The sequence below is a fragment of the Gobius niger genome (genome assembly GCF_951799975.1).
Source record: "Gobius niger genome assembly, chromosome: 3".
NCBI classification, from domain to species: Eukaryota; Metazoa; Chordata; class Actinopteri; order Gobiiformes; family Gobiidae; genus Gobius; species Gobius niger.
Genome location: NC_136854.1, coordinates 3436659 through 3450963, shown reverse-complemented (window position 1 = coordinate 3450963; position 14305 = coordinate 3436659). Strand labels below are relative to the sequence as shown.

The following is a 14305-nucleotide window of genomic DNA, read 5'->3' as shown; positions in this document are numbered from 1 at the left end:
TAATATGTTTTTTCTCCCCTTGCCGTTCCCCCGAGGAGTTAAACGCACGCAGGTGAAAGTAACAGCTCAGCTAGTTGAAAGCCCCGAGTACACGAGCACTGTTCCAATACGTTTAACTTATGCGTTCTCCCGTTCTCCCTAAGTCCATACTTCTCGTGTGCTCAGCAAGTACATACTTGCCGAGCACACGAGAACGTACTTGTATTCTTGAGTATTGAGAAACTGACAATATTTTTGTGAGACCCATATAGTACGAGGAACACACAGAGAGGCGGACAGGAAACAGCCGGACTGAACTTCCTGTGATTGTACAGTCCAGAAAAAGCTGAATTTGAAAATTAAAACTTCTTTTGCTGACAGAGGGTTAGTATAAGTCCGTACGAGTCTTAAACTGTTGCTTTTGTGAATAAAGGGGGAAATTTGGAAAATTGACAAATTTCAGGAGAAACTGACTGAGTCCAACATGCTGCGAAGCAAAGAACTCTGGCTATTTTCACGGAGGATGGGCGGGCCACTTACAAGCCACTTAAAAGCCCATTTAAAGGCATTTTTGGCGGTAGCGGCTGCGTTGGCACACCAAGCCAAATGGGTTTGGGACATGTTGGCCAAAATTGGAGGCTTTCCATTGGAAACTCGAGGATCAGAGGATCAAGAAGTACGATTTTGAAGGTTTGAGGTTCGGGCCAAGATTGGCCGACTTCCTGTAGCATCTAGGGCGGGGTCATAAAATATTTTTTGACATATCCTGACGTGGTCTATGTCCTTGGCCAATGTCACTTTTGTACGATGAGTTTTTTTTGCGACCGGTCCTCCATTGAGTCAATGTAAACTGCCTGTTTGAGGGGGCACCACAGAGCCAACTTTTATTATTTTCTCGCGAACCCCACCCAAAATTAGAGCTTGCGGAGCACTACATTTTGACCCCTGTTACTTGCATATCGGTTCACGATACTTAAGGAAATGTACATGAGTAAATTAAATAATTACAAACTAATCTGCTGTGAAAATGCCTTGTACTCGTATCAGTATTCGTATCGGCAAGTACTTAAATCAAAGTACTCGTACTCGTATCGGTTTTAGAAAAAGTGGTATCGGTGCATCCCTATAAAAAAATACTTTTCTTTATATGTTACATCTGTTTTAACCAAAGAGACTCTGAGGAACAAAAAAGACTTAAAATATCTGTTATTTTAGATAATTGTATAATTTAAAAATATACAGAGCCATGTGCGCTCCTCCCCTCTCGTCTCCTCCAATCAGCTACAGAGAGTGGGCGGGGCTAACAGGCCTATGTCTGTGAGTGCAGGGTCTGAGACAGAGCCATGAATGAGAATCCGAGGAGAACAGACCAAAGGACGAATATTTATTTCACACATGGACACTGAGCTTCGGCTCCGGTTCAACAGAACTGTGAGTCCTCAAGCTCACGCAGTAAAAGCACCAGCCCCTCACACACACGCCACCGAATCACGGGGGAAAGATGCGTCTAAACGCACATGCAAAAACTGATATGTAATAAATCCACTTTGCATTGGTCACATATTTAAATCAATGTCATTAATTCATTTATTGAGTGGTTTTAATGACAGATGCCGAACTCAGGATTCTGGAACAAAAGGATTTAGAAAAAGACAAAGACGTGACCGAGAGTTTCCCTTCATACGGTTTAGTTATTTTATTTATTTATCTGAAGGAGATTTTTTACAACGTCTCTAATGATTTACTTTGTTTTATCAATGAACTGGGAAAGGAATGTCAGGAAAAGGTCATGTGACTGAAACTCATCTGTATAATTGAGACTCTGATCCTCAGTCTGACAGAGACACTGAGGAGCCGTAATCCCAGAGCACAAACCCAGGGATCAGGGTGTGAGTGAAGGTGGTGTTGAAGGTGTGGAGGTGGATCAGTTCCTCAGAGGAGACTGTGTAGAAGGACAGAGAGCCAGCAGCACAGTCCATATACACCCCTACTGTCCCAGAGGAGGAGCCGGGCTGAGGGAGGGAGGTTTGATTGTTTTTATGCAAAACAGAGAAACCACCTTTAGAGCAGAACAGACTCCAGGACTGATCATTGTATCCAAACCCACTGTCAACACCTCGTCCTTTCCTCCTTATTCCTCTGTAAGACACTGATATATAAACCCCTCCTCTCCACTGGACCTCCCAGTAACAGCGCCCAGTCAGACCAGAGTCACACAGAAGCTGAGACCTGACATCAAATCTGTCCTGATGATCTGGATACGGCTGATCTTCTCTCACATGTGTCGCCTTCTTGTTGTTGTCAGACAGTTTGAGTTTTATCTGAGCTTTGTTTGGATCCAGAGAGAGTTCAGTGAAATCTGACGGAGAGAAAACACAGCGATAGTTAGTTTGTAACATTTCACCCTGACAATAGACTAAAAGATGAGCTTTAATGATTGTTTCTGTAAAAATGCTTCTGTTCCAAAGGCTTCACAGGATCGTCTGAGTGAAGCTGAGCTCATGTATTTATGTTTCAGTTTAGTTTCTCTTGTGACGTAGCCACACATAACCTGGAATGTTCTGAAGTGACATTTAACAAATATTTTCTTTCATATTAAAACTTGAATTCTTGATTGTGTCGCGCTGTCGCAGATAAAGAAACATAATGAACATTTACATTTAAACTCTTAGAAAGTGGTTTATCAGGAACAAAACACGTCTCAGACTCATGAAGGTGTAAATTTAGTTTAGTTCCTGTAAATTACTGATTTAAGAATATTTAAAGACAAAACTTGTTTCTTTTCTAAATAATAAATGTATTTTCTGTTCGAATTCACAAATGACTTACTTCAAGCTCAAACGTGTTGAAACAAAGTGACTGGATCAAAGTCTCTGACGTGGCTCATTAAACACGTCTCTGTGGTTCATGACTCAGAGTTTCAGGTTTGAATAAAAAGGAAGTTAATTGGTGAAACTCATTTGACTCAACTGGATCACCTTTAAACTCTAGATTAATTTACCCCAAAATGCTCCAAAGGAGGTCTGATGATGGGCGGGGCTGAATACATCGCAGTTAATCAATGATTATATTTCAGTTTCATATTCATAGTTCTCTGTTATTTTGGGCTGTGGGCGTTTGCAAAGTGCTTTAATTTATTCTAAATTAATGGTGCAGCTGCACGTTTTTAACCATACGCCGCTTTTATGCAAGAATATAATGAAAATCAACATAAAAGTATTTTAAGTATTCAGAATACAGTACTCTGATTGGATTAACCTGTTACCTCCCGCCTAAATTTTGGCCGTGCACAAAAGTTGACATACCCAAATGCCATCGCCTTTTAAAAAATGATCTTACAGCCAAGATCCTTGTATGACACTGCATTTGAAAGATGAGGCCTTCTGGCAAATTATTATATGCAGGGGAACTCACAAACTTGAAATATGTAAAAAATGTGGGTTATTTTCACTCGGAAAACAATACTCCCAATTTCTAACTGCCAATACCTGTGGTAAACTTCAATGTAATCATGGGAAATTCACTACACTCAGTCTGCACCTTGTGGACAAGATCTGTGGAAAGTGGTTTGTCTCTGCACCAAAGGGTTTTGGTGCTATGGGTCTTTTTGTGCAAAATAGGATTTCCGGCACACAAACTGTGCCAAATGGCACTATTTTGACCATAAAAAACACATTTTCATATTTCGATTGAAGCAAATTATTACCCGTCCAGACCTTTTTTTTTTTCAATTTTCAAACATTCATATTTTAGCATTTTGAAGATGAGTTACATTATTTTATAATACATTATTACATTATTACATATATATATATATATATATATATATATATATATATATATATATATATATATATATATATATATGTAATGTATATATATATGTATATATACATATATATATATATATATGTATATATATATACATGTATATACATATATATATATATGTATATATATATACATGTATATACATATATATATACATATATATATATATATATATATATATATATATATATATAAATCCAGCACCCTGAGACTGTACGCTAGCCGTAAGGAAGGAGGCCGAGGACTAGTGAGTGTGAGAGCCACTATCCAGGATGAAACATCCAAGATCCATAAGTACATCAAGGACAAGGCTCCGACAAGGCTCCGACAGATGACGTGCTCAGTGAATGTCTCAGACAATGGGGACCAGAAGATGAGGTGCTGGAGGTCCCGTCATTGGAGGACAAGCCTCTACACGGCATGTACCACCGAAACATAACTGAAGTGGCGGATATACAGAAATCCTACCAATGGCTAGACAGAGCCGGACTAAAGGACAGCACAGAGGCACTCATCATGGCTGCACAGGAGCAGGCCTTGAGCACCAGAGCAATAGAGGCCCAGATCTACCACACCAGACAAGACCCCAGGTGTAGACTGTGCAAAGAGGCCAATGAGACAATCCAGCACATAACTGCAGGGTGTAAGATGCTGGCAGGGAAAGCCTACATGGAGCGCCATAACCAAGTGGCTGGTATAGTGTACAGGAACATCTGGGCAGAATATGGGCTGGAAACCCCAAGGTCAAAGTGGGAAACACCTCCAAAGGTGGTCGAGAATGACCGAGCCAAGATCCTGTGGGACTTCCAGATACAGACGGACAAAATGGTAATGGCGAACCAACCGGACATTGTGGTGGTGGACAAAGAGCAGAGGAAAGCCGTTGTGGTCGACATAGCAATACCAAGCGACTTCAACATCAGGAAAAAGGAACACGAGAAACTAGAGAAATACCAGGGGCTCAGAGAAGAGCTGGAGAAAACCTGGAGGGTGAAGGCATCAGTGGTGCCCGTGGTCGTTGGGGCACTCGGGGCAGTGACCCCCAAACTGGAGGAGTGGCTCCAGCAGATCCCAGGAAATACATCAGACATCTCGGTCCAGAAAAGTGCAGTCCTAGGAACTGCAAAGATACTGCGCAGAACCCTCAAGCTCCCAGGCCTCTGGTAGAGGACCCGAGCAGGAGGAAAAAAGAGAGACCGCCCGCGGAGGGTGAGGAAGAGTTTTTTTTTATATATATGTATATATATATATATATATATATATATATATATATATATATATATATATATATATATATAGAAACAGTGGCCATTCAAGTCTTAACTATCTCAAAGTAATGGTCCTGGAGGAGGTCCCCAATGACCGGAGGGGGGTGATAGACTCAAAAGGCTCCTACAGAGAGAAACTTTTTTGGATCGAGGCTCTGCGAGCCACCAGCCCCCCCGGGCCTCAATGAGGAGATAGATTTCTCCCCGTCTCCTGATCCATTATGGTGTCCTATGTAAATACTGACATTCTCACTGTCGTCCTCTAACCAGTGCTCATGTCAGTATCTATATGTGCGGTCATACTAAGCTCCGTTATTATTGTACCTTTCACATGTGTTTTCCTGCATGTGAATGTGTGTTTTTTTTTTTAATAAGTCCTGTTCACATATGTAACAATAAGCTCCTTGGCTTGTTCCATGTCTTAATAATTTCATGTTGTACATTGTGTGTATGTATTGGTTTGTCACATTGGGTCACGTGACACCTCACGTGAGCCCTCTCGGGTATTTTAACACACCTGTAAGTCATTTCATTCACAAAAATCGCCCTGATGAAGACATAGCTGTTGAAACGTGTTGCCGTTTTTTAATCTTCTTGTCCATGCATTAATAAAGGATTTTTAATTTTTGCTACTCCGGAGGGCCTCCATACCTTTTTTGACTGCTTTTGACACGCACAGCCAGTCTCTCCTCTGTCCTCACTAAAATATAACTGTTCATTTCTGCAGATAATTCCGTATAAAAATGTTTTGGTCGATATTTGTGGTGAATTTACACTTCATATTGGGTTTCTCTGAAAAATTCAGAAAAAAAAGAAATGCAAATTGACGTGATTTTTTATGAATATTAAATCGTGTATTCCGGGTGTTCGAAACGTTATAATAATGACCACGAGCTCGCGCAGGTGGACGTCAACAGGCTAAATACATTCATGTAAAGTATTCAGTATCTGTAGCTAAAAACAATTTTAAAGTATTCTCCCAAACACTGTCCTCCGTTTCCCAGAATGCTTTGTGTGAACGTTATACTCACACTTCTTGAGTCCTGGTTTTAACCTCTCAGCTCCAGCAGGATCCAGTCTGAGGAAACACACTTTAGTTAAACAGCGCATGCAGATGATGTCACACAGAAACAACTAAACAGCCTCACAGTTACAGGGTCATCGCCCTGGAATCAGGGACCTGTTTTAAATTGACTGTTACAAATAAACAGTGAAGCCCAGCTCAATACTAAAGTATGGCGAGGTTCAGTTTGTCCTTTTCTTTATCCATCCATCCATCCATTTTCTTCCGCTTTATCCAGGGCCGGGTCGCGGGGGAAGCAGTCTCAGCAGAGATGCCCAAACTTCCCGGTCCACACACACCTCATCCAGCTGTTCTGGGGGGACCCCGAGGCGACACCAGGCCAGCTCGGAGACATAGTCCCACCACCGTGTCGTGGGTCTTCCACGAGGCCTTGTCCCACTAAGACATGCCTGGAACACCTCCCGCGGGAGGCGACCAGGAGGCATCCGGAACAGATGCCCGAGCCACCTCAGCTGGCTCCTTTCGACGTGAAGGAGCAGCGACTCTACTCCGAGCTCCTCCCGGGTAACTGAGCTCCTCACCCGATCTCGGAGGGTGCGCCCAAGGTCCTGGTTTGTTGAAGCCAACAGAACAACATCATCCGCAAACAGCAGAGATGAGACTCTGAGGCTCCCAAACCGGACACCCTCCGGCCCCTGGCTGCGCCTAGAAATTCTGTCCATAAAAGTAATGAACAGAACCGGTGACAAAGGGCAGCCCTGGCGGAGACCAACACGCACCGGGAACAGGTCTGACTTACTTCCGGCAATGCGAACCAAGCTCCTGCTGCGGTCACACAGGGAACGGACAGCCCTTAGCAGAGGGCCCCGGACCCCATACTCCCGGAGCACCCCCCACAGGGCACCACGAGGGACGCGGTCGAACGCTTTCTCCGAACGGGGCGAACTCCCACGAACCCTCTAGCACCCGACGGAGGGTATAGAGCTGGTCCAGTGTGCCAAGACCAGGACAAAAACTGCATTGTTCCTCCTGGATCCGAGGTTCAACCATCGGCCGGATCCTCCTCTCCAGCACCCCGGAGTAGACCTTACCGGGGAGGCTGAGGAGGGTGATCCCTCTGTAATTGGAACACACCCTCCGATCCCCCTTCTTAAAGAGAGGGACCACCACCCCGGTCTGCCAATCCTGGGGCACTGTCCCCGACCGCCACGCGATGTTGCAGAGACGTGTCAGCCAAGACAGTCCTACAACATCCAGAGACTTAAGGTACTCAGGGCGAATCTCATCCACCCCCGGAGCCTTGCCACCGAGGAGCTTTCTCACCACCTCTGTGACTTCAGTCCCGGTGATGGGCGAGCCCACCTCCGAGTCCTCAGCCTCTGCTTCCTCATTGGAAGACGACGTGACGACGGGATTGAGGAGGTCCTCGAAGTACTCCTTCCACCGCCCGACGACATCCCCAGTCGAGGTCAGCAGCCCCCCACCTGCACTGTACACAGTGTTGGTGAAGCACCGCTTCCCCCTCCTGAGGCCCGGATGGTTTGCCAGAATTTCTTCGAGGCCGACCGATAGTCCTCCTCCATGGCTTCTCCAAACTCCTCCCAGACACGAGTTTTTGCCTCTGTGACCGCACGAGCTGCAGCACGCATGGCCTGCCGGTACCTCTCAGCTGCCTCCGGAGTCCCACAAGACAACAAGGCCAGGTAGGACTCCTTCTTCAGCTTGACGGCATCCCTTACTTCCAGGCGCCACCACCGGGTTCGGGGATTGCCGCCGCGACAGGCACCAGAGACCTCGGACTCCATGTCCCCAGCCTCCCTCGGAATCTGGGTGAAGCTCTTCCGGAGGTGGGAGTTGAAGACCCCACTGACAGAGGGATCTGCCAGACGTTCCCAGCAGACCCTCACAACACGCTTGGGCCTGCCAGGTCTGACCGGCTTCCTCCCCTGCCAGCGGATCCAGCTCACCACTAGGTGGTGATCGGTTGACAGCTCAGCCCCTCTCTTCACCCGAGTGTCCGAGACACGCGGCCGGAGGTCAGATGACACAACTACAAAGTCGATCATCGACCTCCTGCCTAGGGTGTCCTGGTGCCACGTGCACTTATGGACACCCTTGTGCTCGAACATGGTGTTCGTTATGGACAAACTGCGACTAGCACAGAAGTCCAATAACAGAACACCACTCGGGTTCAGATCGGGGAGGCCGTTCCTCCCAATCGCTCCCTCCCAGGTCTCACTGTCGTTACCCACGCGCATGCGGACCAGGTTGTCGAGGCACCCGGCCCCTATGGATCCCTCTGCGGGTGGTGAGTCCACAGGAGGGCGGGCCCACGTCGTCCCTTCGGGCTGTGCCCGCTTGCGTTCGGGCCCCAACCCCAAGTCTGGCTCCAGGGTGGGGCCCCGGCTGCGCCATGCCGGGTGACGTCACGGTCCTTGATATTTCACTGTCCATAGGAGTCTTGTGAGGTGCTCTTCGTCTGACCCGTCACCTCGGACCTGTTTGCCATTGGAGACCCTACCAGGGGCATAAAGCCCCGGACAAAATAGCTCCTCGGATCATTCGGGTACTCAATCAACCCCACCACGTTAAGGTGGCAGCTCATGGGGGTCCTTTTCTTTATCATTAACATATTATAAGATGATGTTTCGTGGCCACTGGATTTGAATCTGAGCAACAAAAAGAAGAAACTGAATCGGAGTTGGGTCAGAAGACACTTTTAATCACTAATTTGTATCTGAAGTCAAATCTTTAATGCTCTGGACATTCATTAATGTTTTTTACGGAAACCTACATCTTGACAACAGCAGATTATACACCTGGATTGATCAGAATTTGCGATGTTTAAGGCTAATGTTAGCAGACTCTGAAGAGTCTCCTGGACGCGCCGACTTGTTAACTGTCACATACGTGAAGATGGACCGTTGCTTCTCCTTTTTAATTTAAGATCGACACCAAAACATGAGCTAATGTTGTAACTGAGACAGATGCTTAAAGAATCTGAATGGACTTCTAAAATAAAAATAAAAATCCTGTTTCTTACATTACAATGTTTACACCGTTAATGAGAGTAATAATGTCCTAACTGTAATAACTGTGTAACAACTGTGTAATAACTGTGTAATAACTGTGTAATAACTGTAATAACTGTGTAATAACTGTGTAATAACTGTCCTCACCTGAGAGTAGAGAGTGAGCAGTGTGGCTCCTCCTGTAGAGCAGTCAGGAGCTTTACTCCTGTGTCTCCTGGATGGTTGAAGCTGAGGTCCAAGTCTGTCAGATGGGAGGGGTTGGACCTCAGAGCTGAGGCCAGAGCAGCACAGCCTTCCTCTGAGATCAGACACCCTGACAGTCTGGAAACACAGGGTTAAACAGAGTCATAGAAATGACAAACTCACAGAGATGAAGAGTAAACCCTCTGACCTGAGCTGCTCCAGTTTACAGTGAGGACTCTTCAGTCCAACAGACAACATCTTCAGCCCTGAGTCCTTCAGGTCGTTGTTACTGAGGTCCAGGACTGTCAGACTAGAGGAGCTGAGGACTGAGGACAGAGCTTCACAGCTGCTCTCTGACAGGTTACAGTCGCTCAGTCTGGAGAGAACACTGTTTTAGGAGAAGTTTAGAAGGTTCATACTTATATAGACCTCACTCACAGAGCTTTGTTGGAGGCTTTGACCACTGGCAGCAGCCTCAGCAGAGCTTCCTCTGAAGCACAGTATTTCTTCAGCTCAAACTGCTCCAGAGCTTCTTCTGATGACAGTAATATGAAGGCCAGAGCTGACCACTGAGCAGGAGACAGTCCACCTTCAGACAGACGTCCTGAGCTCAGGTACTGTTGGACCTGCTCCACCAGAGAACCATCATTCAGTTCATTCAGACAGTGGAGCAGGTTGATGCTTCTCTCTGCAGACACTTCCTCACTCAGCTTCTGCTTGATGTACTCAGCTGTTTTCTGATTGGTCTGGGAGCTACTTCCTGTCTGTGTCAGCAGACATTGGAGAAGGCTCTGATTGGTCGGCAGTGAAAGACCCAGGAGGAAGCGCAGGAACAAGTCCAGGTGTCCGTTTGGACTCTGTAAGGCCTGGTCCACAGCCGTCTGGTAGAGCTCTAATGGGCTCCTACAAAAAATTAAGAACCTGGAAGATCTAGACATCTCTTCCACCAACAGGTTGACACCTGTTCTGAAGAAGGTCTGATGGACGTGAAGAGCTGCCAGAAACTCCTGCACACTCAGATGGATGAAGCAGTAGACCTTGTCCTGGTACAGGCCTGGCTCCTCTCTAAAGACCTGTGTGAAGACTCCGGAGTACACTGAGGCGGCTGCAGCGTCCAGCCCACACTCGCTCAGGTCACTCTCGTAGAAGATCAGGTTTCCTTTCTGCAGCTGCTCATAGGCCAGTTTTCCCAAAGACTGCACCATCTTCCTGGTCTCTGGACTCCAGTGTGGGTCTGTCTCAGATCCTCCTTCATACTTGATGTTCTTGACTTTGGCCTGAACCACCAGGAAGTGGATGTACATCTGAGTCAGGGTCTTGGGCAGCTCTGCTCTCTCTCTGGTCTTCAGCACATGCTCCAGGACTGTGGAGAGGATCCAGCAGAAGACTGGCATGAAGCACATGATGTGGAGGCTTCGGGACGTCTTGATGTGGGAGATGATTGTGTGGGCCTCGTCTCTGAACCTGTTCCTGAAGTACAGCTCCTTCTGTGGGTCGCTGAACCCTCGCACCTCTGTCACCATGGAGATGCACTCAGCAGGGATCTGATTGGCCGCCGCGGGGCGTGTGGTTATCCAGAGGCGAGCGGAGGGAAGCAGGCTCCCCCTGATGAGGTTCACCAGCAGCTCCACCACTGAGGCGCTCTCTGTGGGCTCCGTCAGGGCCTTGGTTGGGGTGAAGTCCAGAGGAAGTCTGCACTCGTCCAGACCGTCAAAGATGAAGAGCAGCTGCAGATCTTCAAAGCTGCTCACTTCTTCTGTTGCTCTAAAGAAGTGATGGAGCAGCTGCACCAGGCTGAAGCTCCTGTCCTTCAGCACATTGAGTGCTCTGAAAGTGAAGGGGAACAGCAGCTGGACGTCCTGGTGGGCTTTGCCTTCAGCCCAGTCCAGACTGAACTTCTGAGTGAGCAGTGTTTTCCCGATGCCAGCCATTCCCTTTGTCAGCACTGTTCTGACGGGCGCCTCTGTGTCCGCGGGGCCTTTAAACATGTCTTCACATGTGATGGCTGTCTCTGCTCCGCCTGCTTTCCTGGAGGCTGTTTCCATGTGTCTGACCTCATGTTCCTGGTTGACCTCTGAGGCCCCTCCCTCTGTGATGTAGAGCTCTGTGTAGATCTGCTGCAAACACACACTGACACTTCTGCTGCAGGTCATGCTTCAGTTTACTTTGAAGACCTCCAGAACATCTCCCTGAATGAAGACACAGACAGAGCCTGAGTCTCAGAGAAGATCAAATGACTGAGTGAAATGGACCTACTGCTCCACAGACGCTCAGCCAGCTCCTTCTGCTGCCTCCTCCTCAGGAAGTTCACAGTGATCTTCAGAAAAGCCTCTCCATCCTCATCAGTCTCTAAGCATTCTGGGTAATCTATGCTCAGAACCTTGTGGAGCTTCTTCAGCTCCTTCTGGACAAAAGTGAAGATGTCCTCCTCCAGAAGCTGCACAGACACATTAGAAACAACACAAATGCAGTCAGTGTCAGATCTGTGTGAAACAAGTCCATTCATCTGAACATCTCCAAACTTCAGTGAAGGACACACCTTAAATATGGAGTCCAGCTGAGTGTGATGTTGCTGAGCTCTGAGCTCTGGAGCCTGCTCCACTCTGTGACAGAGACACAACAAACACCTCAGGATTCAGCTGTTTCTCTCACACTTTCAGAACCTCATTAAACCACTGTCTGTCCTTGTGTTTAAACAAACTCAATCTTACAGATCTGAGGAAAAGTTCAGTGGTTCCAACATGGACCGGTCGCTCCTGAGGGACTCACAGACGGGGCCTGGTTCAGAACCTTCTGGTCTGACGTCAACACTGGGTCTAACACATTAAACAAATACATTTACAATAAACATGAAATATTTATATTAGATGTGATGGATCCTGGTTTATTTGAGGATAAACACGTGAGAGATAAATCATGTTAAATTAAATTACAATGTAGTTTTATCAAACACATGATTAAAAGTGGATAAAAAGCTAGAATTATTTACAGGCTGTTCTCCATTATTCGTCTACAGTCCATTATGTGGATTTTAGTTCCTGATCCTTTGTGATTGAAATAACAGCATAATAATCGTGATTGTCACAAAGCAGCAAAAAATGTCAACATTTACTAAAGATGCCTTTGTTTCCTTCAGTAAATCTTTCTTCGATCCTTCCCTTTTTGTGACAAGAATATTCCAAAATACACAGAGTCAAAAGTTACCGCTCTGTCCTGAAGTATATTTGTTGGTCCATAGACCGGTCACTGAGGGACTCACAGCTGGGACCAGGTTCAGATGGAAGATGTTTCTGGAGGATCCTGAGACAAAGAAGAAAAGACACTTCAGTGAAACACACAGGACTGTCCTGGATCAGACTCAGGAAAGGATCATCTGCTCTTTCACAGAAACAATAGAATCTTATTAAAATTAACTTCCTCTGACCTTTTATTTTTCGATTTTGTGTTTTGATTGTTTTAGGAACCATGAAGTTTATGGAGACGTTGCTGCAATGAGGTCCCACAGGGAACAGTCCTCTCACCGCTCCTATTCACTGTTTACACATACGACTTTAATATAACACAGAGGGCTGAGAGAGTGGACTCAGCAGAAATCTGAGGTCAATCTTAAAAGACATTTTTGATCTCAAAAGCCACTTTAGAAATAGGTCAAAGGCAAACGCTGCGTCATTAAAGTTGCTCGACCAGAGAACTGACAATATATTCCTGCTTACTCTGTCCAATTCTAAACCCAAACACTAAATTGTTTTTAACATAAAGTGGTGTGAGTTGACTTACTGTGAATCATGATTTCCTTTTAAATTAATCCAGCGATCACTTCTCACTGACACCGGGCTGATCCCAGGAGCAGATCTGTGAACACAAGAGAGACTTTAGGTCTGACTCTGATGTAAAGAACAGAGTTAGAGACTCTGATGTAAAGAACAGAGTTAGAAACTCTGATATAAAGGACAGAGTTAGAGACTGATATAAAGAACAGAGTTAGAGACTCTGATATAAAGAACAGAGTTAGAGACTTTGATATAAAGGACAGAGTTAGAGACTCTGATATAAAGGACAGAGTTACAGACTCTGATATAAAGAACAGAGTTAGAGACTCTGATGTAAAGGACAGAGTTAGAGACTGATATAAAGAACAGAGTTACAGACTCTGATATAAAGAACAGAGTTAGAGACTCTGAGGTAAAGAACAGAGTTAGAGACTCTGATATAAAGAACAGAGTTATAGACTCTGATATAAAGGACAGAGTTAGAGACTCTGATATAAAGGACAGTGGTGGATCTCACCTCTGAGCTTTGGGGTCAGTGGTTTTAGAGGCTCCGTCGTTGCTGAACTCTCTCTCCTCCATCGTGTGTCCAGCTCTGACTCGCTCTGAGACTGAGGGAAACTAAGAATCAAAATAACAGACACTGAAAGGTGAATCCAAACACTTTATGAGTCTATGGTCATGAAGATTAGATCAGGAAGACAGTCTGTGAAAAAAGATCAACCAGAGCAGAACATTTCATGAATACAGACACAAATATCTATTTAAAAGAGTCCGGGGGTTTTCTGTCATGAGGAAACAACAAAATGTCACACAGACTTACTCAGCTATATGAGTTCAGCCAAAGAGTGTGATGTGTTTGTGTGAGCTCTCAGTCGTACAGGAGTTTTCCATCATTTGTTCATGAAAGTGTGACAGATCATGTTATAAATGTAAAACGAGGGTCCAGTGATGGAAACAAAAAGCTGCTCCAGTCTTTTCACATTTGTTCTTTTCTTGGATCCAGCTCCTTCTGTTTCTGGTCTTTTTCTGTTTTGACAGATCATGTTCCTCACTGGGAGCTGCTTCATGGACTTTGTAGCTCCAGAACCTACAGGACCAGACTGGCCTCAGACTTTGTTCAGTTTGGGCTTTGATCATCGGGTCTCGTCTCCACTCGTCCACTCTCTTCATTTGCTTTAACACAGCAGCTTTATTTGACCAAGATATTCAGATATTTCA

The 14305-nt window shown here is 45.7% G+C and overlaps 2 protein-coding genes across 2 annotated transcripts in view; both read right to left on the bottom strand.

The window, feature by feature from the left end:
* The window catches only part of LOC306960576 (protein NLRC3-like), a gene marked incomplete at both ends in the record, with an annotated part of 115704 nt that overhangs the window by 54037 nt on the left and 47362 nt on the right, over window positions 1-14305 (bottom strand). The window lies entirely within an intron of this gene.
* On the bottom strand, window positions 1809-13666 carry LOC306960434 (protein NLRC3-like; the record flags this gene model as incomplete). Its single annotated transcript, XM_079552864.1, has 8 exons — window positions 1809-2338; window positions 6110-6156; window positions 9282-9455; window positions 9526-9693; window positions 9756-11434; window positions 11483-11506; window positions 13142-13169; window positions 13605-13666. The coding sequence occupies 8 exons, from the start codon at window positions 13664-13666 to the stop codon at window positions 1809-1811; spliced, it is 2712 nt and encodes a 903-aa protein (XP_079408990.1).